Source organism: Siniperca chuatsi, linkage group LG2 (genome assembly GCF_020085105.1).
Source record: "Siniperca chuatsi isolate FFG_IHB_CAS linkage group LG2, ASM2008510v1, whole genome shotgun sequence".
Taxonomy (NCBI): Eukaryota; Metazoa; Chordata; class Actinopteri; order Centrarchiformes; family Sinipercidae; genus Siniperca; species Siniperca chuatsi.
The window spans coordinates 13,871,535-13,893,672 of record NC_058043.1 but is presented as its reverse complement, the minus strand read 5'-3'; the positions used below and the strand labels follow the sequence as shown (position 1 = coordinate 13,893,672).

General features: G+C 38.5%; 1 protein-coding gene across 4 annotated transcripts in view; it reads right to left on the bottom strand.

Annotated features, from left to right (window-relative positions):
• Positions 1-22,138, bottom strand: part of atg7 (ATG7 autophagy related 7 homolog (S. cerevisiae)) — a 66,741-nt gene that overhangs the window by 39,997 nt on the left and 4,606 nt on the right. For all 4 annotated transcript variants that reach the window (XM_044175308.1, XM_044175334.1, XM_044175326.1 and 1 more), the window contains exons 8-16: positions 21,872-21,960; positions 18,641-18,762; positions 16,974-17,064; positions 16,503-16,647; positions 13,681-13,839; positions 10,057-10,251; positions 8,624-8,869; positions 6,760-6,875; positions 4,550-4,625 (exon numbers count right to left, since the gene is read on the bottom strand). In XM_044175308.1, coding sequence (XP_044031243.1) covers positions 4,550-4,625; positions 6,760-6,875; positions 8,624-8,869; positions 10,057-10,251; positions 13,681-13,839; positions 16,503-16,647; positions 16,974-17,064; positions 18,641-18,762; positions 21,872-21,960 — 1,239 coding nt within the window. The remainder of the gene's footprint in view (positions 1-4,549; positions 4,626-6,759; positions 6,876-8,623; positions 8,870-10,056; positions 10,252-13,680; positions 13,840-16,502; positions 16,648-16,973; positions 17,065-18,640; positions 18,763-21,871; positions 21,961-22,138) is intronic.

Here is a 22,138-nt window from a genome sequence, read left to right as displayed (position 1 = left end):
GGTGTTGGATTATTTACACGATATTATCATATGTATATTATTAACATGCAACCAACAATACCAACATACAACTGGTATATCGCGACACCCCTAATTCTCACTGTCAAATTTATTGTCTGAGTATCGGACAATGAGCATCAATAGCTTTAAAAGAAGCATACTGTATATGTGCCTGTTTGGCGGCACCTGGATGTTCCTCAACGTCCTCCTGGATCATATTCTTCATACATGTTTACAATGTTTTGCTATTTTGTTCTATTCTGTACACACAACATCTACTGCATGTCTGTCTGTACTGGAAGAGGGGTCCCTACTCTGTTGCTCATCCTGAGGCTTCTTCCATTTCCCACCGATTAAAAGGTTTCTTTTTTGTTACTGTTTTTTTTTTACCTTATCCGAATTGCTGTACAGACTGTAAAGCCCTGTAAAGCCCAAGCACAGAGCATTTAGGGACAGAGCCTGAAAAGTTTCAAGTGTCAAGACTACACAACAAATTTCAGGGTCAAAAGCTGAAGATGGTGACAGTTATACATTTACAAAAGAAAAAGTGGTACAGCACTCCAAAATGTCAAGTCCTATATTGGCACTTACTTGTTCAGTCACTTGTAAATAAAAAGATATCATGTAGTTTCTGTAAACCACCACAAGTTGTCACTGTGGCACCACAGAAAAGATAACCTGCAGCTTCAAACTACAGTGCAGTGTTGTATTAGCAGTCGACTGCTGGAGGAACAAACCTTCCAGGCATAATATATACAAAAACTGGACACCGACACACATATTTGCACCCTCATGCATATTATTTACCCAGATTTTCTCCCTCTCTGGTCATCATTATGTTATTTTCTCGCTTTCACTGTCTTTCTTTGTACACTAACATGCACACACACACACACACATAAGACAACCCATTTCCATGCCATTTTTCTCTGGATTATTTGGTACCATGAGCAGCAGAGGTGTCAAGCAAATGGCAAAGATTCAGAGTCTCAGGGTGATGAATACTGATGATGATGCAAATGAAGGTGGTGAGATACTTCCTCATGTGACAACAGTCAGTAAGCAAAAGGACACAGCTTAGGGAAGCTGCAGATCATCTAGCATTCCTCTATTTGTGTCCAGGGTATAAAATTATCATGTCAATTATGCTTATTATGCCTTGAAAATGTTTTGTACACAGCAAAGCATTCTTGGAAAAATATTCATTTAAATACAGGATTTTTCCAATTAAGGTCGTACCATTTACCAGTGTTTTCAATAGGGGTCTTGGTCAACTAAGAACATTTTTGTTTTTGTTTTATTTTTTGTCCTTAGTAATCACTGGAAAATGAGAGTCACATCTCTGACCTCATACTAACATTCACACTTGTTCTGACATATTTTTCAATCAAATCAACTAACAGATTAGTGAAAAAAATCCACAAACTATTAGGAATGTGCAGGGTTAATTGACCTTTAACTGCGTCACTAAATTTATAAATACAATCTTATCCCCGTCTGTGGCCTACATCATTCATCATCATAGTTATGCACAAAAACGATGCAGACAAGCACAGGTACACACACACAAAGGAATTTCCCTTTCTTCTCCACAGTCTTTCGGGACGTAATAGCTTCCCAACTCAGTGACAATCACTATGTGTAGGGCTGCACGATATAGTAAAGATATTACGATTGCGATTTGATTCACGATTAGTGGGAATGACCATTTCTGCATCACAATTTTCATTTTCACTGAAAAAAATATTAAAATCATGATGATGTGACATTTGCTGGGGCCTGTACTAAACAAACATGTTTTCTTACATCTGGAGAACAAGATTTGTAGGCCAGGGCATCTCTGCAGCACTACAGTACAGTCACGATAATGCTGTTTTGTCACACTTTTTTCCAATAATCAAAAAATTGCAGCTTTTGCGATATGGATATTGCACTTGGCCATATTGCGATTTTGATAATATTTTGATTAATTGTGCAGCTCTAACTATGTGTTATGTTTATACTGAGTTCTAAGTTTCCCTCACTAAAGAGCTGAATGATCCACTGCTTCCAGCTAGTTCTGGTCTGACCTTGACGGCGATGCTCCTTGACCAATAAAACTGAATTAATTTTGTACTCAACAGCAGCACTTCAAATCTTGTTACGGTCTGTTATGGTGAGCCACAAGCTTTATCCTTGCTCCCTTTCAACATTCAAGCATCCTAATTCATAAAAGACAGAATCGTGTGTCATGTTTGTGTCTGATATGTCATGTTAAACACAACAAGAGACCATTAGAATTAAATTAAATTAATAACACCTTTGTGAATCCTTTGAATCATTTTAAATTGAGAGGTGTTGATTGAGCTCAGAGGCGTAGCCAGGGGGATGGATGTCGGATTGGATGGATTTGACACATCAAATTTCTATGCATAAACTGACTGCAGTACGAACACAGTCAAAGCACATTAGTGTTATTTTGCACAGTCTGCTGTAAACAGTCATGACTAGTTCATCATAACAGGACATTTAACCATCCCCTTTGTTGGACAGACCAACTTTGTAAGCTATCACATTACTAACTTTGTGTAAACATGTTTTAATTTGCCTTTCCAACTGGTACTTAACATGCACGACAGCCAATCAGAATGCAGCATTGACGTGACAGAGGAAGCGAGTGGGGTCACCGGGGTTCACTTAGGTTCGTTTTACTTTTGCTAATAGCTCTGAAGTGTAAACTATGGATGGATTCAGAACTTCAGACTTTTTGGGACCTCCACAAAAAACAAAAACAGCTGGAACTTCAGATAACGAACAAAGCAGTGGAAAAAAACAACATAACAGGTGCTGTGACAGAATAGGATGGAGGTTTACTGCCAGCTGCTAATGCTTAGCTACCTGTAAACAGAGGGTGAAGGATGCTATTGTTACAGATGAAGTGGATCTCAGGACTGAGATAATGGACTACTGTACATGCTTTAGAAGCATTTAGAGGTTATGCTAAGAAAAAATTTCACTTTGATGATAGCGTAAAAGTTGAGCAATCTTAAGGGAAAAGCTGATAGTATATCGCTGAGAAATCTCTTTGTCTCTCTGTCGGCCCTGGAAGAAGTATTATATATCTGTTGTAGTTGGCCGAGGTGGTGCTAATTTTGACTTCATTAGATTCTGCTATGTAGTTTAATCCTAAAAATGTATAATTTTATAAACTCATTTTAGGTTGTCTGACTAAAATGTGTAAAAACTTAGATGTTAGATGAATGTGGTTGAGTAATTTCCCTTTGAAATGTAGCCCAGTAGTGGCTTAAGTATAATGTGGCATATTTTTTACTCAAGTAAAGTACTAGTACAAGTACTGTACTTGAGTAACTTTCCAGTAACTGGTGTGTCTGCATCTCTATGTTGTTTTAGCTCAGTTACTGCACTGTAAGGGGATTTTCTTGTTGTGCGTAAAAAAAAGTGTATGCTATATTTATTGAAATAAATATTTAATTCCTGGCTACGCCACTGATTTAACTCTATGGTAGTTCATTTATTTTTATAACACACAACTTTTATTTATCATTATTAGTTAAATAGTGCATTTTATTGTATTTGCTTGTAGTTACTGGTCTATATTCCCAGTGTTTTCATGTTTTTGTTTGTTAAGGACTTTGAAGACTGCAAAATGGGTAAATAAAACACACATATACACTCAGTGGCCACTTTATTAGGCACACCTGTAAAAATCAAATGCAATCCAATACAACAGCTCAGCCATAAATAATGATAATGAGATAGTAATGTTCAGTTTTGATTGACACTGTCAGAGAAGTATTCATTTAACTATATGTTTATTATTGAGGTTGTAGTTTGCAGTGGTGTTGAACTGGACTGCATTATAGTGACAAGGGTTTCTTATGCTTTGCCAAACCCCTTTACAAACATGAAAAGGGAAGAAAATTAGAAACACATTTTAATATAATGCAGTCCAATGAAACACCACCACCAACTACGACCTCACGTTATATTGAATTAACACCCCTCTGACAATGTCAACAAAAACTGAACATTATAATCTTCATAAATGCAGAATTTGTGGCAGATCTGTTGTATTGGATTGCATTAAATTGTATAGGTGTACCTAATAAAGTCGCCAGAGAGTGTATATTCAGCACACTTTTGAAGACACTGCACCACATTACATTCACTCCCTGGAGGCTATAACCTTATCGATAAATACCAAACCCTGAGCCTTATTCCTAAACTCCCCTATTTCAAAAAGGAAAAATGTTTACTTGTGATAGTCAGTTACAGGCAAACACACACACACACACACACACACTTTATAGAACAGACTATTCTATCCTGAGAAAAATGTTTTTTATTTCTATAGCAACCCTATCAGGAGAAGTATACAAGAACACTTTTAGGCATGTAATCACACATAGATATGGGGTAGCGGCTAAAACAGACATATATTGGAGGGGGCAGGCAAGTGGAGATGAATGGGCAAACAGCACAGAGTGTCCTCAGTATAAAACACGTGGACGCAAGTGAGTGAGTTTGAGTGTGTGTGTGTGTGTCTGACCTGATGCGGCACTAGACCCAGAGAGGTGGGAGGTTCGTTCATTCTGTCATCGCTGCTGCTGGCCACTGCGTAGCCTCTGGAGATGGAGAAAGAGAAGGAGAAATTATATACCTGACACCCCCCCCCCCCATTTTCCTTTCGGAAAGCCAAGAGAGAGAGAGAGAGAGAGAGAGAGAGAGAGAGAGAGAGAGAGAGAGAGAGAGAGAGAGAGAGAGAGAGAGAGAGAGGCAGCAAATCTCCCTAAACATCCCACTATATTACAGATTTTGTGTCAGTTATGAGCCTAACAGAACAACACAACCTGATGCATGCTGATTCATTTTATTATACACAGTTATAGCAAATCTATCTATATATGAAAATGTAATGTCACACAACTGTGAATTTGGTAGCCTATATTGAGAACTAAGAGGTCCCATTTGCTTGAACATTAAAAAGTTTTAAATTTTCTGAGAGCTGAGATCTGAGAGCTCCAGCTTCTCAGTAAAATATTTGACTTTCTATGGATAACAATAACAAAAATATCAAGTCTCACACTGAGCACAGAGTAATTCTGCAAAGTAAGAAATGTCTGTCAAACTACTGCAACATTAATCTTTACGTGACGATTTTCATCACGTCCATGGTTGTTCATATGAATGCTGACGTTAGGGCCTTAAAAAGGGATAAAGAGATGGAGGACAGGGTTTAGAAAAGAAGCAATAAACTCAGCTATGAAGTGAAAAACAAGGACACAGCAAGGGCAGATGCAAGAGAGGGAGATCTTGTTGTAAAGAGGGGGTTACAAAACCGTAGAGGTACAGAGAGTACATGAAAACTCTCCTCTTTTTATCTTGCTTTTTATCCAGGATAGGCAGAGCAGTTCTGGAACATCTGAGAGAAAAGGGCTGTCTTATCAGACCCAGCAAGCAGCCACTTAAGTATGACTTTCACCGAAACAGGCACACATAATTACATTTCCACTAAGACACACCCGTGCACATGAACATACACATAATAGGCAGAAAACATCCCCGTCAGTGTTTGAAAAAAAAAAAGTAAAATATCGCGCTAGTACAGATTGCCAAGTCAACTTGAGAGGTGACTGAATCGCAGTGTTGGAGCTTTTGAAGCATAAAAGGGAGAGAAGGATTTTAAATTGCAGCCAATCTCCTAAAGTGAACACGTTTCTGGGCTCAAATAAATTCGGGGAGCTGTGCTATAACCAAATTAAGGATACTACCTGCGGTGCAGCTGCAGTGCTGCTCCATCAAAAAGCAAAAGAAAGCCAGTAAAGCTTACTGAAAGTTTAGGAGACAACCTCAAAGGCACAATCTCTTTTAGTACCAGCATAAAGCTGTGAAGAGAGGACGTCAGACACCTGCTGGTGATCAGGGATGCTCACTAAGGTAGGTGAGTGTCTTACAGGAATCAGGATCTTTTATTAGATTCTGATTTGAATGTGGAGTCGGTTGGGGAAAAAAGTCAAGAAGAAGGCGTGACATGAAACCTTATGGAGGACTCAGTCAAAACCTCCCAAATATCCCAAATATCTATTTGCTAAGGAGCGGGCATTTTTAGCACCATCCTGAGAGGTGTATATCCCAGGCTTGCAACAGGGGAACCTGAGGCAAGATGCACAAGTGACATGGACTTGCTATGCTGCACAGTTAAGCTCAAGCCGCTATCAGGCAGCATCCAGAGGGACAGGTCAGAGCCAGGATTATCTGTCGCTGTCAAGAACATCAGGACAACAAATCATTCTTCACAGCAATAATAACCCAGGCTGAGGCTCACCATAAACGATCAGTACGGTTTTCATGTTTACCCAATAACATAAAACTGAATATGTGCATTTTGTGTATAATATTAAATTTAACAATGGAACTGTCATCAGAGCTATTAAATAGGAAACCCTTCAAACAAAGTGCACCATTTGCATTTTTCAGTCAAGCAAAAAGGGCATGATGAATTATGTTTCTGTGTATCCTTACACTTTCACTTTAGATCTTTGTAAAGCATTTGAGCTATTGGACATAAGATTGTGCAATACTTTAATTTGTTTTAACAGTCTACAATTTCCCTTTCTTACCTTTCCTTCTTTATTAGCTGTTGAATCAAAGCAAGCACACTCCATACTATGAATATATGGCCAGACCAGGATTATTATTACTACTACTACGATTCCTAATAATTAGCCTACATAACTTTTGTAAGTACACTGTGCTTACCCTTCACTATGCTGCAGAATGGACACCATCATCTCAACAGCCAGGGCTCCAGCAATCATGGCCAGGCCTGGTCTGCTGACTGTGCACTGCTGATCCAGAGTCCGATCCCTGGTTGACTGTTGACAAAAAAAAAAAACCCCAAGAACAATAACATAAAGTAAATAACTGGCAATATAAGAACAGAATATTATCAATATAAGGCATCCCAGGTTCACTCCCATAAATCTGAGAGAGTGAAATAAGGACAGAAGAGGAAGTCTTGGTAGGCAGGAAATCTTTCCATTTGATTTTTAAAAGGTTAAGATGAAGACTCATCCCCCCAAAAAGCACCACAGAGCGCCACAGGAAGTCATTCCTGCCTGTGGCCATCAAACTCTTTAACTCCTCCCTCTAAGGGTTAGTCTGTATGACCCTAGGTCACTAAATTGGACATTGATCATTACATCTCCGCCATAATTAATTAATAATTGTGCAATATTCTGAGTACTACTCCCGTGCAATATTAGTTTTCCCATGTTAGTTTTTCTTATTTATTGTTATTGATATTATATATCTCTATTACTCTCGACAGTACATGCACCTCTGCTTATTACTTATTACTTACTTGGTTACATTGTATTATTATACTGTACTATCACCATCAACCGGTAAACCCACTTGGTACTCGACACTTAGTTTATCTTCAGATCATCGGCTTATCCCGACTTGATACTTAATTTATTTTCTGACTGTTTTTATAGTGTTTATAGTGTACCATATTGTTGCTAGTACTTTCTCCTGTGTGCACTGATGTAAAGGCGAGCTACTGTAACAAACAGTTTCCCTACGGGGATCAATAAAGTATTTCTGATTCTGATTCTGATGCTCTTATCCAAATGACTTAGGTTGAGTTAGCTAGCTAAATGGCTAAATGTCTTGATCGCAGACTGTCTGCCACACAATGACTAGTATGGGAGTCCTTTCAGTTAAGTAGCCTTTTAATTATGCCATACCACATACATCAACGTCTGTACCAAATTGCATGGCACTTCATCTATAGTTGTCTGGATATTACACTCTGGACCAAATAGCTGGACCAACACACCGACAGATGGAAACAGGGACGGATGTATGGACCAACTAACCAAGATCCATAGGGCCACACCACAAGCATGGCTAGTGTAAGCAATTCAATAAAAAAAAAAAAAGTTTTCAAAATTTAAAAAAAAATTCTCAGCACGTTTCGCTTGGTTATAACAGCTGATTAATGACACAGTAGTGACAGATGACATGTGTTTGACAAGCTGTTGTACCATTTTACTTCAAACCACAGACAATACACAGATGATAACAACACAAAAGCCACTTTTGTCACCTCATTACATTCTTTACAACTTTCTGTTCATTCATTCAGCAAACTCAAATCCATGTCTAACATTTAGAATTTAGTGAGAGCAGGCTATGCCTCTAATACAAAAGGTTAATCTTACTATAATCTGTGACAGTGGGCTGGAGCCATGTGGCATTTATAAGAAGAAGTCAAACAATTGACTGTGGTCTTCAATAGATGATGAATTGCTTTCATAAATTACTCATATCAAAAGGTCATGAGGGGGAAAAAAGACCAAAAAGAGAAACAAAGAGTGTCAGGGGTACAAAAAGAATGTGAGTTGCGAGAAAATTGTGGAAAGGTCGTGTCAGGAATCTCCCCCTTTCTTTTTTATATCACAATTAAATTTAAAATGTTACAATGTTTGCAGCACATGACAATGCTCATAAGAAAAATTCAAACTTTATTACTAGAAAATGTAAAAAATGATCACAAACTGTGCAATTTAAACTAAATGAGTTGAGTGTATGCTTGTTATCTGTGTGTTTTACTCACATCTCCTGGTGCCACTACATCATTGCAGAAGTAGCAGCCCAGCTTGTGCCCTGGGATGTTGGAGAACAGTGAGGATCCTGGGACACAGGGCGCAGAGCCGGCCGGTGTGGAGGACGAAGAGGAAGCAGAAGAACAGGAAGGGGAGGAGTCTGCCCCTGCAGAAACACTCTGACTGACGGGGGGTTTCTTCAGGCCGTGGCGCATCACGACAAATGTGTCAAAGCCCAGAGCGGCATTCACCACAAGCTGGAAAGTGAAAGACAATAATTATGGTAAATCAATCATGATAATAAAAGTGGCAAAAAAGATCTTAAACAGCTTTGGCTTGATTTTCCATATCTCATAAACACACACACAGCACATTTCGACCATATCAAATTCACTAAATGGCTTGTTTTACACAAACAATAAAGGCGCAATGTGTTGAATCATTTCAAAAAGCACTGAAATAAAACATTAATAGGCTCTTTACAATGTTGAAAGCATCTAGACTTTCAGAGAACCAATGGAAATAAATTGTGAAGCCAATTTGCAGTGAAGTCTGAAACAGCCCCAAAGCACAAATGGACAAATAACCTCTTAGGTAAGCAGAGAAGAAAACCCAATTAGCAACACAAAACCCACTCAACGCTGCTGAACGTTATGCTGCCTGGCAACAAATAGAATTAAAACTGGTAAACAGAAAATCTGACAGAAACTGAAAATGTTATTGAGCAATTTCAATTTCCTGGAAGAGAAGTCAAATGGGTTCCAAATTTCAAGTTCCAGCTCAAAGTTGTCAAACGATGTTACAAAGTCATAAATGACCCCAGCCATCGTGCTGCACTGTGACATTAGGTCCACTGGATCCCCACTTTGAAGAACTGCCTATAAAAGTTGTTTTTGCTAGTGATACAGTATGAATTTAAATTACCCACTTAAACTTCCAGCAAACAAGAAACAACATACATGTAAGCATTCATTTGACACCACGTTTCTGGCCATGCGATGAGTGTAAATTGAATATTCAGTCTGTATTTTGTTTTGGTCTTTCCCAGCTCTTAGAAGAGTCTTTAGGTGCTACATATTCGACTTTATTCATCCGCTAATTGCTTAACTTTGGCTATCTGGCATTTGGTGCTGGGCAGTGGGTTTATCAGAGCTTTTTGCTTAAAACAGCTTAAATGTGAAAACCTAAATAATAATGTGTAAAAGAGGCTAAAAAGCTCCACAAAGCTCTCCACACATGTGCAGAGCTGAGTGATAATTCTCTGTACGTTCATCAATGCAAGCACCTACTTTCACATTACACAGTTATTTCATTAATTGTTTACATAGAAAATAAGTGCAGCTTTAATGCCCCCGCCACCCCCACCATCTCCAACCCCAACCCCACTGGTCAGTGACAGTGTGGCTGTTCAGTTCATTGTACATACTGTGCTGTTCCTTCTTACCTTCCTCTTGCTGGCAGCTATCACTGTAGGCAGCCAGCGGCTCTCCCTCGTATCCATTAGTAAGAAGACCACATCGTGTTCTGAAATGAGCTTCTCCAGCTGCTCGACATCCCTCTGGGCCTGGGAGAGAGTGGCCTCAGAGAAATTCACTGGGTGACCGGGCATGGGGATGCTCATATTGTAACCCTCTGCATTCTGCAGGAGAAGACAGAGACAAAGATGCAGAGAAAAACAGACAGAAAGAGACACTGCTCACAAACTGAGCCCATATGTACAGTTACTAGCATTTGAGGCTGAATACTCCATAGTCCAATTCATATTCAATTTTCTTTTCTATGGACAATGATGTTTCCTTTTTGGTTTTAATTTTGTAAGATCTGTGCATTTGCATGAAAATGTCATTAATGAAATGTAATTATTATGGTGTGCATCTTGAATGAAGGATTTCAAATGAATACTGTTGTTTTTGGACATCCAAATTGTAAAGTTTGGGTATGTTGGGAAAGTCACTTTTATTGACAAATAAAAACCCAACACCTCATCACTTGTAGGTGACACAAGTGTCAAAAAGTTTTTATTTTCCTTGCCTCTAGATGGTGCACATCAGCATCTCTACATCTGTATGAGAAGCCAGAAGCAGAAGACTTAATGAAACCAGGCCAAATATGTCTTTTTGGCATGCTTGCTGCTGAGTGACATACTAGTCTAGACAAATATATGAGGGCTTAGTAGATGCAGTCACCAAACAGTGCCTCTGTGGAATGTGGAATCACATCGCCACAGATGATCTGAGGCCAATGTGGATTTGGCTCTCCTGTATAAGTCGATAGTAGAATATGAAAAGGAAACCTTGAATCTCCTCTTCTAATTCCACAAAAAAAAACTTGTATTGCCAAACTTGTATTACTGTGACTCTCCCCAGGGATTGCAGACTTGACAGTGAGGCAAATGGAAATGTCAAGAGTAATTTCATAGTCAAAAGAAGGACAGAAAAGGGTAAAGGTAGGGTGTGAGATCATAACAAGGAGAAATGCCATTTTTACTGAACCAGTGGATCTACTTCCTTCGCTCTCCACATTTCAAGAGTGGAAGCTGTTAACCAAGTCTTGAATTTACATTTCACTTTGACGTAAGTGTTGCTAAGCATTCAGCAGGTGATTTCAGGTTGCAGAGATGGTAATCATATTAAAATCAACCTGCAGCCAAGAAAGACAGAAAATATGAAATCTGTTGACATTTTCAACATTGTGACCTTGTATGAAGCAGCTCCTCTCGGTTCAATTGATGCCTTTCTGTGCTCTCTGCACAGATTCATATTTCTTTCTGTCTTTCACACTGGCACCTGATGCCCCTGTGTTTGTAGAAAAACAACCAGGAAAGACAAAAGCAGGCACACACCCACACTGATAAAAATAGGAGGGCAGGTATGGATGCAGCTAGTATAGGAGGTAGACAAACACCACACATCATGACAGAACAGGACCATCCATCAAGTGTTGAGCCTCTGTTTTTTACTTTTTATTTTATTCCCAGAAGAATAAGAGAAACAGAAAATATGAGGGGGCAGAAAGAGAGACTCAGATGTCAAGTTGATGACATGACAATTATTTTTGTGCGTGTGTGCGCAGTTAAAGGGGACATCACAGGTTATCTTGTCTGCGACACTAAAATCATGGCCCATTGCATCTTGTTTCAGGAACAATTTATTACTGGGTCGTGACTGCAAGCTTTGCGGGGTCAATAACTTTTAAATGAGGCTTCAATCTTACTGAGTTCAAGGCAAATGACATCACAGATTACCAGTCAGACAGTGAGTGAGTCTTAGTCTAGTCAAAAATCACAAGAAGCCCAGAGGGTAAAAACATTTCATGACACAGGCTGTGCTCTACTTTCCTGATAAAAGGACTCTCAGGATATGCATTTCAAAATCTTTTTTAAGGGGTTGCAAAAAGGTTGGGAACGAGTGAGCTAGAGGATATAATAACTGCTAACTACAGTGGTGTGAAAAGTGTTTGCCCCCTTCCTGATTTCTTATTTTTTTGCATGTTTGTCACACTTAAATGTTTCAGATCATCGGCGGGTTTTCGAGCATGAACTGCCTTTTTAAAGGTCATGACACAGCATCTGAATAGGATTCAGGTCAGGACTTTGACTAGGCCACTCCAAAGTCTTCATTTTGTTCTTCTTTAGCCATTCAGAGGTGCACTTGCTGGTGTGTTTTGGATCATTGTCCTGCTGCAGAACCCAAGTTCGCTTCAGCTTGAGGTCACGAACAGATGGCCGGACATTGTCCTTCAGGAGTTTTTGGTAGACTGCAGAATTCATGGTTCCATTTATCACAGCAAGTCTTGAAGCAGCAAAACAGCCCCAGACCATCACACTACCACCGCCATATTTTACTGCTGGTATAATGTTCTTTTTCTGAAGAGCGGTGTTACTTTTATGCCAGATCAATTACTTTCTTTCTCATTTGTTCCTGAATTTCTTTGGATCTCAGCATGATGTCTAGCTTTTGAAGATCTTTTGGTCTACTTCACTTTGTCAGGCAGGTCCTATTTAAGTGATTTCTTGATTGAGAACAGGTGTGGCAGTAATCAGGCCTGGGTGTGGCTAGAGAAATTGAACTCAGTTGTGATAAACCACAGTTATGTTTTAACAGGTGGGGCAATCACTTGTTCACACAGGGCCATGTAGGTTTGGATTTTGTTTTCCCTTAATAATAACAACCTTCATTTTAAAACTGCATTTTGTGTTTACTTGTCTTATCTTTGACTGATATTTAAATTTGTTTGATGATTTGTGTGAAGTGTGACAAACATGCAACAAAATAAGAAATCAGAAGGGGGCAAACACTTTTTCACACCACTGTACATACAAAAGTCTGCAACACAACACAAATTGGAGACAACTTGGCAAACAAGGTTACAGAATTTTAACTTTCATGACCTCCCTAATCCCATCTTTACATGACATAGACATGGAAGGCAGGCAAAAGGAAAGTGAATCATCCTATTATGAGCTGCGTACACCTTCTTGCAAAACTAAACATGCATGCAGTACACAGGTGCAGACATGATTCACATCATACATATGCATTTCGGTCTGTGTTTCCATGTGGCTTAATAAGACATGGGTGCACTCTTTGGCACAAAAACAGAGCCCTGCTGTGAGTGTTTGACTTCTTTTTCATTTAGTAATATAGTGAAATATCTCCCCCAGAGAACCCACTCCTTAATTAACAAAGTAATGAAACCACCAGCATTAATATGCAAGTAACACAACTCTTCATTTTCTGCATGGTTTGGCCATCACAGCCCAGACACGACTAATCAAACAGGCATAAGCGTAGCATAAACAAAATTCTGATTACTGTAATGTCAGTGCAGTTGTACAGCGGTGACATTTTTCAAAGCTACTGCACAAAGGTAAAAAAATAAAAATAAAAATCAACAGAACCATAATACTTGGCAACTTTAGGAATAAAAACAAAACAAAAACAGAGGGCAGATTCCTAGATGATACAGTCTCAGATTTCCAGAGAGCAAACAATGATTTGAGAACAAAGAGAGATAAAGATATCTTATTCCACAGCTTGAGTATTATTATTTGACTTTAAGTACTCACCACACCAGGAAAGATTTTGGTGAGACGGTCAACAGCTGCCACGGCTTTGGACTTCCCTCCTCCAAGACAGTCCTCAAACTCATAGAGTGGCTGCCGAACTGGGTTGGAGTATGAGATCTTTGCATTGTCTACAAATGTGATGTGTCTCACTCCCCATCCCTGGAGAACAAAGGAGAAACACAATTCATATGAACATTGTCCTAAGCAGCACTTTGTAAACAGTTTCAGTGACAATGAAACCACCAGCCACCAGGAGGTTGTGTGCCCAGTGTGTATTTCAAAATGTCTGCATCACTGTGTAGGTAGTACAACCTTAAGTTATTCTAGCTGTTTTTCATTAATATTGCTCTCTGTTAACGCAAAATCAAGCCACACTATCAATTACATTACATTATTTTTCATGTCTACAATGACAGACTAAACTCAAAACAGTAATGACAAACAAACCATTCAAAACACATTTGCTTAATTAGTTCAATTTACTTCAAAAAGGACAAAGCATTGTATTCTAGGTTATGCTTGTTACTAGTTTAAAATGTGTTTAAAGGTGGGGTATGTGATTCTAATCCAATACACGTCTTTTTGTCAAATTCAGCAAATATCTCCTCATGGTCTGTTCGTTCAGTGTGTACGCCGAAAAAAAAATCTTTTGTTTGTACACAGCCCTGGCTCTGTAAATGGTGAAACAAACAAAGTGGCTCGCGTAGAGCCACACAACACTATTCCAGCCATGATTTGTGTGTCAGGTAACGTTAAATTACTTGCCCACGGACATTCAGCTTACTTTCTAGTTTGCCAAGATATGCTGCTGTTGTGATGTTTGCTATAGTAGCAGGAGAGTTGTGAGTATCACTGGCTCTGGGAAACCGTCTCGTCCTCTCTGGCTGTTAGCTTCCCAGCAGCAACTGTAGCGACAGTTTGCAAACCCACAACCTAGCTAACGTTAGTTATATTACTTGCTGTGTCGTTGTTTGCTCTATATTATGGTACTTGTCATAGTATTGGATTTCTCCAGAATCACATACCCCACCTTTAAATTTAAAGACAAATAAATTGGATGTTTGTCCACGTCTAAAAACGGTGTGAAGCAGTAATGGTGAAATTTGAACAAACTACAGTAAAGCTGAAAGTCTGAATTAGTTTTTGAAAGAGAAAAAAAACCAACAACTGACTTCATTACTAGCAGGTATGAAAAACATTTAGAAACCTTTTGGATCTGGTCACTGAATAGAGCACATTCATTTGATGCTGGGGGAACAGACTTATAGTAAACACAGAGAATTATACCCATATAAAGCTAAACAAATACTCATGCTGTGAGAAAACAAAATCTTTTGTCAAGTTAATAATTTAAGGTCAGAACTCACAGCTTCTGACAAGGTTACTTTATAACAACCACAAGGGGAGACACATTTTTGTGTTTCTGGTCTGTGTATGGTAATAAGTTCCAATATAATTTGGAGGCAAATTTATTTACAGTATACAGCAAATTTGTGCCTAGTTCAGCCAGTGAAAGTTGGGCAAGGCCTGGGGCAGCCAGGGAGCAGACAAGATTACAATAATTCATTAGCAGTTTGACTGCAGATCAATTTTGGTTGAAGGCTATCTGTCCTGAAAAGGTGCTGCTTACATCATCAGAACAGATAACACTTATCAATGTAGTTGATACTTCACGTTTTGCAGAGACACGTGCAGTATTGACTCGTGAAAGTCTTTGGAACATGTTGATTACTCTGTCAACAATTGGTGGAGCTTCTATTTGCTAAGACATTAAATAGTATATTGAGATCCTGACATAGCACTTATTGATTGCTCCCTGTAAATGTCGATAGTACCCATATTTATAATAATATAACATTTTAACATGTACAACAATCAGATATCAGTTGAGGTATTTTTTCTTTAATGTCACAAACTGCAGCTCTTGGAAAGCAATATGTTTTAATTGTCTTACTACTTATATATATTTTTTTAAAAGTGACAGGTCTGACTCTTTCCTAAGATGTTTTCTTAAACTCTTTTTCTTGTTTCCCATGCAAGCTACTCTTGTCATTTTCTGTCTGTTGGAGCTTTTTGTAATCTGCACTGAAATTCTGATTCTAAGAGATTTATTAATGGTTTAAACCTGTCCTCCAGATCTAATGTCAATACAGATGGGGATCTGTGTTTATTTACACCTTTAGCTCTCCTCCAGAAGTCCATAACAAAAGTTGGCTGAACGACATCTCTAAATGTTGTCTCTTTTTAAAGTACTGTTCTGATCTTATCTGTAGGTTTTACACCAAGATTATTCCAACAAGTTGAGCCCCACTTAAATCAAGACACTTTGCTGGTTCAGTTTTACAGAATGTGGGGGAAATTAAAGTGTCATTCAGAGTTAGCTATCTATTTAAATCCTGTTAAGTTATGTTATGTAGAGCTAGCTCACTGATAGGAGACACTGGTTGCCAGTGTTAATATCCTTTTTTTTTCAAAAACACCAATCTTCTGTAACAATTTATGACACTTCATTTATGACCCTTCATAGATTCTGATGAGTATGGAGGCATAGTGCTGTCAAGTCTGGTGCTAATACAGCAGATATTAAACATGAACCTGCTAATTAAACATTGCTCCATAGCACCACTAGAGGTCTAAAACTCCACTGGTACTTAAAAGATAAAAGATTATGAACAAATATCAATTATACTCCTAAAACCGTTTTGGTCATGTACAATATTTAACAATTTGCTAAGCCCTAAAAACACAGTGTCATATCCCTGCATATTTAAATCCCAAATCTATCAGTCTGTCTTTCCATCTATTCATCCTTCCACCCTTACCATGAGAGTCCTGGCTACATTGCAGCCCAGAGTCCCAGCTCCCAGTAGAAGACACTTTGTGCTGACCACCTTGTCCAGGTCCAGGGAAGGAACTAGCCTCCATCTCATTAGCTTCAGGTTCAGGTCCACTGATGACTCTGCAAGCCTGCAGCCAGTCAAATGGAGACAACACATTTTTTACTTTGCCTGTCCATAGCAACAGATGACACAGCATGCATGACTGTAGTAACGCTAAGAAAAATTACACATGTCTCCATTGTGGAGATGTAAACAGACCCAAACTAGCCCCTTAACTTACAGCATCAAAGGTATAGCCTTTAGATTATCTACTTGGTTGAATACATATTGTTTAGCTAAAAAGCTCAATAAGTTTATTTCCATATTCAATAACTGTTGAAATGTGGTTTGGGCTGTAGGCTGACACACACCAGTTATATCCTTATACCTACACATTTGTATTGCGTTCATTACCTTTTAGGGTCCATGCATTCACTGAGGTTCACCATCCTGGGTCCCATGGCCCCCTTTGGGTTCTTCTCCCAACCTACACTCTTAGGACACGCTGTGAAACGGTTTTCAGAAAAACAATAAAAGAGTTAAAGTGCTGATTCACCCAAATGACAAAAACACATTTTCTCATTTCCCACTAGTGGTATCTAGTCATGCAGAAATTTTGGTTTTATTTTCTCAAGTTTTGATATGTCCATCTCTGAGATTTCTGCCTCCATCTTAATACATATGGCGGTAAATGGAATCTACACAGTATTCACATTGAAAACACATTTAGAAAATGCAACAGCAATGTGTCTTATCAGGAACAATGTCCTAGTTATTGTGGATTATACACAGACCTCATTGTCAACAGTTTTCATTGTAACTACTTTCTCAAGAAGAAATAGTCTCTGTGAAAAATGTTGACAGCATGTCAAACAGTAGAGGGAGGATTTTTATTTAACTTTATTAACATAAAATGACTGATCCTGTGACATAAACACAAAAAGACCACCAACCATTGCGCCCTCTCTCTTTCTTTACCACTTCACCTTCCCAGATGTATTATGTACGGAGGTCGGTAAATATTTTTGTTAATGTTAGTAATTAGTGATTCCACCCAACTTCTGGTTAATATAAATCACGCTCTTTATTTACTTAATTAATTAGAATTGAGATTAGATTAATTACAATAAGTTATTGTAGCAGTATGATATGTAACAGCTTGTTGTGGTCAGAACTAGTTAGTCAGGGAGGAGCACCCAGAGTGTTGCATTTTTGTGTAGAGTTGCACTCAAACTAGTAAACCTATTTGCTCAAATTAACACCACGAAATTTTCACTTTGTTTTTTCTTGTCCAGTCAACCCGTGCCCAGTTTTCATGCTACAATGAACACTTCTTCAGCACTCCTTGTTTACTCTTCACTGGTCAGCTTTGGCTGCTAGATGCACAAATGTCGCTGTGTGATGCAGTGCAAAATAAACAGTGAAAGTTGTCTGGACATGGACAATTTAAATAGATAAATAGACTTGTGGATTAAATATAGTTTCTGAGATATGTGAATGTTAATCAAGCATCATGAAGTTTATTTCACCTTGCCGAAGAGTAAAACACTTTTTGGTTGTGGCACCGACTGAGTGTGCTGTATCTGAAAAGTTGGGCTGAGGTAGATTGATAAATCCCTTTCAAAACAATACCAAATTTGTCCATGCACAGCCAAACAGAATAGCTGAATTGGTTTTTGCTGCATGAATACATCCTCTGTGAGTTAGAGAATTAAAACCCAAGATGTGCTGAAGAGGTAGACTGAGGTAAACAAAGACACCTCATCAGAACTCAACAAAAACCTTTTCCCATCCTGCTATTACCATTTAAATTACTTTCATGCCTTATTCAACAGATAAAGGAATAATGGAGAAGCTGTGTGAGATTAGTGTGGCTTGAAAAGGAAGAATATAGTCTCAGTGTAAAGTAAACAGTAGACTGAGGGTTCATATCAGTTACAAATTCACACAAGTGCATGTGATAAACAAGAACAAATGCATGTTCAGACAAAGACATATGGCATACCAACATACATATATGTTACATGCACAGATACAATCACACACACACTCATGCACACACATAAAGGAATGGGAATTACCTGAGTTGAGGGGAAGCTCAGGTAGTTTGATCTGGAAGATGAGACTGTGCTGGATGGAGCGGCTTCCCTGCAGAGTTCTGTCCCTAAAACACAGCACTTCCACTGTGTCCAACTTAGACCCCCTGACACACACACACACACACACACACACACACACACACACACACACACACACACAAACACAAATAAAGGAGATGCAAAAGTCAAACAATGAACATAGCACACACATCATGCACTTCTTCACTGATTGCAGATTAGAAGCTATAAAGTGTACACTAGAAATAAAAAAATATATAAATGGGTGACTATTAAAATCTCAGAATTACAACTTAACGTGGAATATGCTCTCTCTCCCTCTCTAGTACAAGAAACAACACACAGATAAATGTGCACTCACAACAATATGATCAGCACATACCAACACATTTCCCCATATATGGTACTAAATAACCACAGTCAGATTACACAATCAATCTCCAGTGAAACAAGTGAATAAGCGACACATCGCGGCTACATTGTAATTATATCTTCACCCATCTAAGCCAGTATCAACAGTTTATGTTTAACACTGAGAGAAAGTGTAGGCGAGCACAAGATTGATGAGGTTTGTATTGGGATAAAAACTGCCTCTGACTACAGACCATGAGGGCCTAAATTTCTAAAGGCATTTGCTGCTGATAAGCCACTGGTATCGCAGGCCACTATTGCTAAACTGGCCTCGATGGGAGTTCCTTGTGTAAATGAAAAATAATTATGCAATAAAAATCTTTTAGAAATAGCAAGACAAGTGCCAGGAAAAACTAAGCTCTCTAGAGAAAAATGTGACCAAAAATGATTGATTGTGGACCTGAACTTAGAGGTATATACAGCACTTTCAAACTGACTGTTTCACCCAACTGAGTGTTATTTTTGTCAAAATCATGTTACTGTACTGTAGTAAATCAGTCAGCATTTACAGCTTCATTACCACACAACTTTGACTTTGATTTTTCAGGTCGCAGAACAACCTTTCATTCAAAATCTGGCAATAGAGCATTCAGCGTTTATGCTCCTAGAGTATGAAACAGCCCTCCTGCTAATTTGAGGTTTGCACCTACACGATCTATCTTTTTAAGAATAAACTCAAGACAAATGTATTTATTTTAGCCTGTACTGAACTTTTCCTTCTCCTTGGTGTGTGTATTTATGTGTGTATGTTTTAACTTCTTAATTGTTTCATCACTCTGTAAAGCACATTAAACAACTTCTGTATGAGATTGCAGTCTACTAATTAACTTGTCTCAACAATGTCTACCTGGAAAGTAAAACACATGTTTAATAACTATAAAGCACTGAAGCATGCCTTGGAAATGGCTGGCACAAACATGTATATATTTATAAGTTATTTGTGATTTATAAGTGATTTGAAACACTGGTATGGTAAGACTGTACACAGTATCTGAAATAAAGACTTGTGTATTCCAGCGAAACATCCCCTAATCTGTTTTGCAACAAAATAAGGAACTAGCCAAGATGGTAATATGGGATGTGGAAGGCAATAAACTCTTGAAGCACAGCCTTGTTTAAAATAAAGCATAAATCATATCTGTAAGTTGTTTCCCACTTGCAATCTCAGAACACAATTTGATCCATTGCCAATATTTCTTCCATCTACCGTCAGACTTCACTTATTGGATTCAGTTATTGGATTTCATGGAGTTTAACTGCGTCACAAGAACAAGAAAGATGCTTAAAGCGATGTGGTTGACATGGGATTGAAATGTCTGAGTGACACCTGCAGCATATGTTTTTAGTCTTTGTGTAAATATTTGAATATGCTCAGACCTAGATTCTTAGATTAAATGTTTAGTAATAAATCTATCAACTTGAACCAATTCCCCACCGGTGTGCTGAAATATTTCCTCTGTAAATATTTCAGTAAAATATATCTCTCCACAAAACACCTACAAGCTTCAAAATACCGCCATTATTTCTCCATCATTGAGTCAGTTAACACGTAGCACTTTATGAGATGTAACATTATAATGCTGTGAAATCATTCATTGTGAAGTCATTCATTCAGTACTTCACTCACTTCATGCCTTGTGGTCAAGACACATTAGACCAATAAGATTTAATACTGGAGTTTTACATAATTTCCTCATATTTTCCTGCTACCAGACCCCTCCTTAAATTTGTGAAGAGCAGAACAGAGACTGTCCCTGCTTTTCAAACCACAAATACATGGTGGCTTAGACAGAAACATTCTATTTTTTTTTTTTACATCATGCCACAAATACATTGCATGCCAGTTGTGTGTTTTCACACAATATAACCTCTGGTGTCCAGAGACAGCAGCTGCTGTGTGTTGTTTGTGTGTCATAGATTGATCTGGGTTAACAAACCAGCCATTGTAGTTCACCCAGACTGAGCAACTGCATGGTTTATCGCACAAAAAATAACATGTATCCATTTGGAATCAGTGCCCTGATAACTCACATACATGCACACAAGTATGTGCTGTAATGTTCCAGGATAAACGTCCCCTTTTGGAATGATATTGGAAATCTTTAGATGGCATAAAATAGTCCTGGCACCTACTAATGAAGTCCTCACATTGAAATGTCTATGAAAGTGGAAAGTCTGACTCTTGTTTTAATACTGACATGAGCAACATGTAAGATATTGGACAAAATGGACCTTGTTTATCAGGAAAATATACAGCTTTGTAGACAAGTAGCGCAATCTTAACAGCAGCAGTCATGTTCTGCAATCCTGTGCTGCCATCTTGGAATAAGTGTAATTCATCAAGTTTATCTCATCCTCACTAAAGTCTTACGACACCACTGTGGCTGAGCAACAGCCAAACAGTTCTTTTTCGATCTTTGTGTGACAAAGTGTGAATTTTACATTTTTTGTAATGGTACAAAGTTATTCAAGTAATGCTGTTAACTTTGGAAGTTCATATCAGCATCTTTAATCATGCCGATGTTTGTGACCTGCTCCCTACACTGCAGAGTCGGGAAATTAGTTAAGCAGAGATTTCCTGTCTTTTACTTTGTGGCGTTGTGCCTAAATAAAGTAGTCAGTGTAAGCTCAAAAACAGTCATAGTGAAATTCCCGTGTTTTGAAATGCACAGTGAGGATCTACAATGAGTCCTCATCCTCATCTTTTCCAAGCGCACACACACACACACACGCACACACACACACACACGCACACGCACACACACACACACAAGTAGGGTTTACCATCGCTTAGCCAAGAGGACCAGCAGATTTCTCAGAGGCCAGCCTGGATGTTGAGACAGAGTACACGGATCATAGACGCCCACAGTAACCTAGAAAAACCAAACAAGATGTGTTTACATTACCAAAATGTGAGTGTGTGTATGTGAGTGTAATATAATAGAATGTAATCTGATGGTAGAGATGAGCCATAAAAAGTACTGTACAATACTTTGTGTACAGAATAATTACACAGTACTTGAATCATTGAAAGTAGAAACAATAAAACTT